Source organism: Lontra canadensis, unplaced genomic scaffold, assembly GCF_010015895.1.
Source record: "Lontra canadensis isolate GAN:19392208 unplaced genomic scaffold, GSC_riverotter_1.0 scaffold3394, whole genome shotgun sequence".
NCBI lineage: Eukaryota > Metazoa > Chordata > Mammalia > Carnivora > Mustelidae > Lontra > Lontra canadensis.
Window position 1 is genome coordinate 2,198 of NW_022634378.1, and position 1,508 is coordinate 3,705.

General features: G+C 48.9%; 1 protein-coding gene across 1 annotated transcript; it reads left to right on the top strand.

Annotated features, from left to right (window-relative positions):
- Window positions 1-438: 438 nt before the first annotated feature.
- Window positions 439-1,503, top strand: LOC116863818 (zinc finger protein 264-like; the record flags this gene model as incomplete). Its single annotated transcript, XM_032851152.1, has 1 exon — window positions 439-1,503. A coding segment is annotated over exon 1 (813 nt), but the record flags the coding sequence as incomplete, so codon positions are not given.
- Between the last annotated feature and the right edge of the window lie 5 nt (window positions 1,504-1,508).

A 1,508-nucleotide genomic window follows, 5' to 3' on the forward strand; every position in this document is an offset into this window, starting at 1 on the left:
CCACGATGAGTTATATATCGTCATAAAGTATCAGGTGCATTCCTAGGCACCCACCATGAATGACAAAGAGAGGTCTGTCACTCTGGAACTACACAGCATTGAGAGGTTACCTCCTTGGAGCTGGGACAAAGACCATACTTCTTTTGGGGGAAAGTTAACTTTACATTACATACTTTCTATCTTCTATCAGGGCTCCATTAGGTGCCTTTCTTAGTGTTCTTAACAGCAACGTCCTCGCTTAGACAAAACCAAACATACAACATTCTTATTAGTCTTTCCGGCTGCATCCAGTACAGAATTGCAGCGGTGTGTCCACTCCAGACCCCTGTCTCCTATCTAGCTTTTCCTGGGTCTCCCTTTCATGGTGTCAACAGTCTAATATCTGGGGGTGGGGGGGGAAGAAATTGCAATCCCGAGATTCAGAGGTAATAAAACATAACAAAGATGGGCACTATTTTCATCTTCATTCTTTTCACTGAAATGCTGATGATATATTTTCTGAGTTGTCATTACTAATAGGCCTTTCTGTATATTGGGTTTCTTTCAGATGACAAGGGAAAACCCACGACTACAGAACTTTCCAGTTGTGCACCAGCCCTGTCTGGGGGGGCCTTGTTCCAGGAGCTAAGACAGGGAGACCCAGGGAACTTCCAGCTGGGCCAAACCAAGGATCAGAGTGGGTCATCAGAAATGCAGGAAGGACACTTGAGACCAGGCTTAGAACCCAGGAGAGAGAAGCTCCCTGAGAAAACAAGCCCTGAGCTTGGTGGTTTAGGGGCAGCTGATGGCGTGTGTTCACAGACGGCACAGGAGCTGACCCATCCAGGAGGTGCTGTCCATGACCGTGACTCGTGTGGATCAGGTAAAGATCCCGTGATTCAGGAAGAGGAAAATACCTTTAAGTGCAATGAATGTGGGAAAACTTTTAATAAAAAGCACCTTCTTGCTGGACATGAGAAGATTCACTCTGGAGTGAAGCCCTATGAATGCACCGAGTGTGGGAAAACATTTATTAAGAGCACACACCTCCTGCAGCACCACATGATCCACACGGGGGAGCGGCCCTACGAGTGCGTGGAGTGCGGGAAGGCCTTCAACCGCAAGTCCTACCTTACCCAGCACCAGCGGATCCACAGTGGAGAGAAGCCTTATAAGTGCAGCGAATGTGGGAAGGCCTTCACCCACCGCTCCAATTTCGTCTTGCATAAGAGGAGACACACTGGTGAGAAAACCTTTGTGTGCAAAGAATGTGGGCAAGTCTTTCGACATAGGCCAGGATTCCTTCGACATCACATCATCCACAGTGGCGAGAATCCCTACGAATGCTTCGAGTGTGGCAAGGTCTTCAAACACAAGTCCTACCTCGTGTGGCACCAGCAGACTCACACTGGGGAGAAGCCCTATGAGTGCAGTGAGTGTGGGAAAGCCTTCTGTGAGAGTGCGGCCCTCATTCACCACTATGTCATCCACACTGGGGAGAAGCCCTTTGAGTGCCTGGAGTGCGGGAA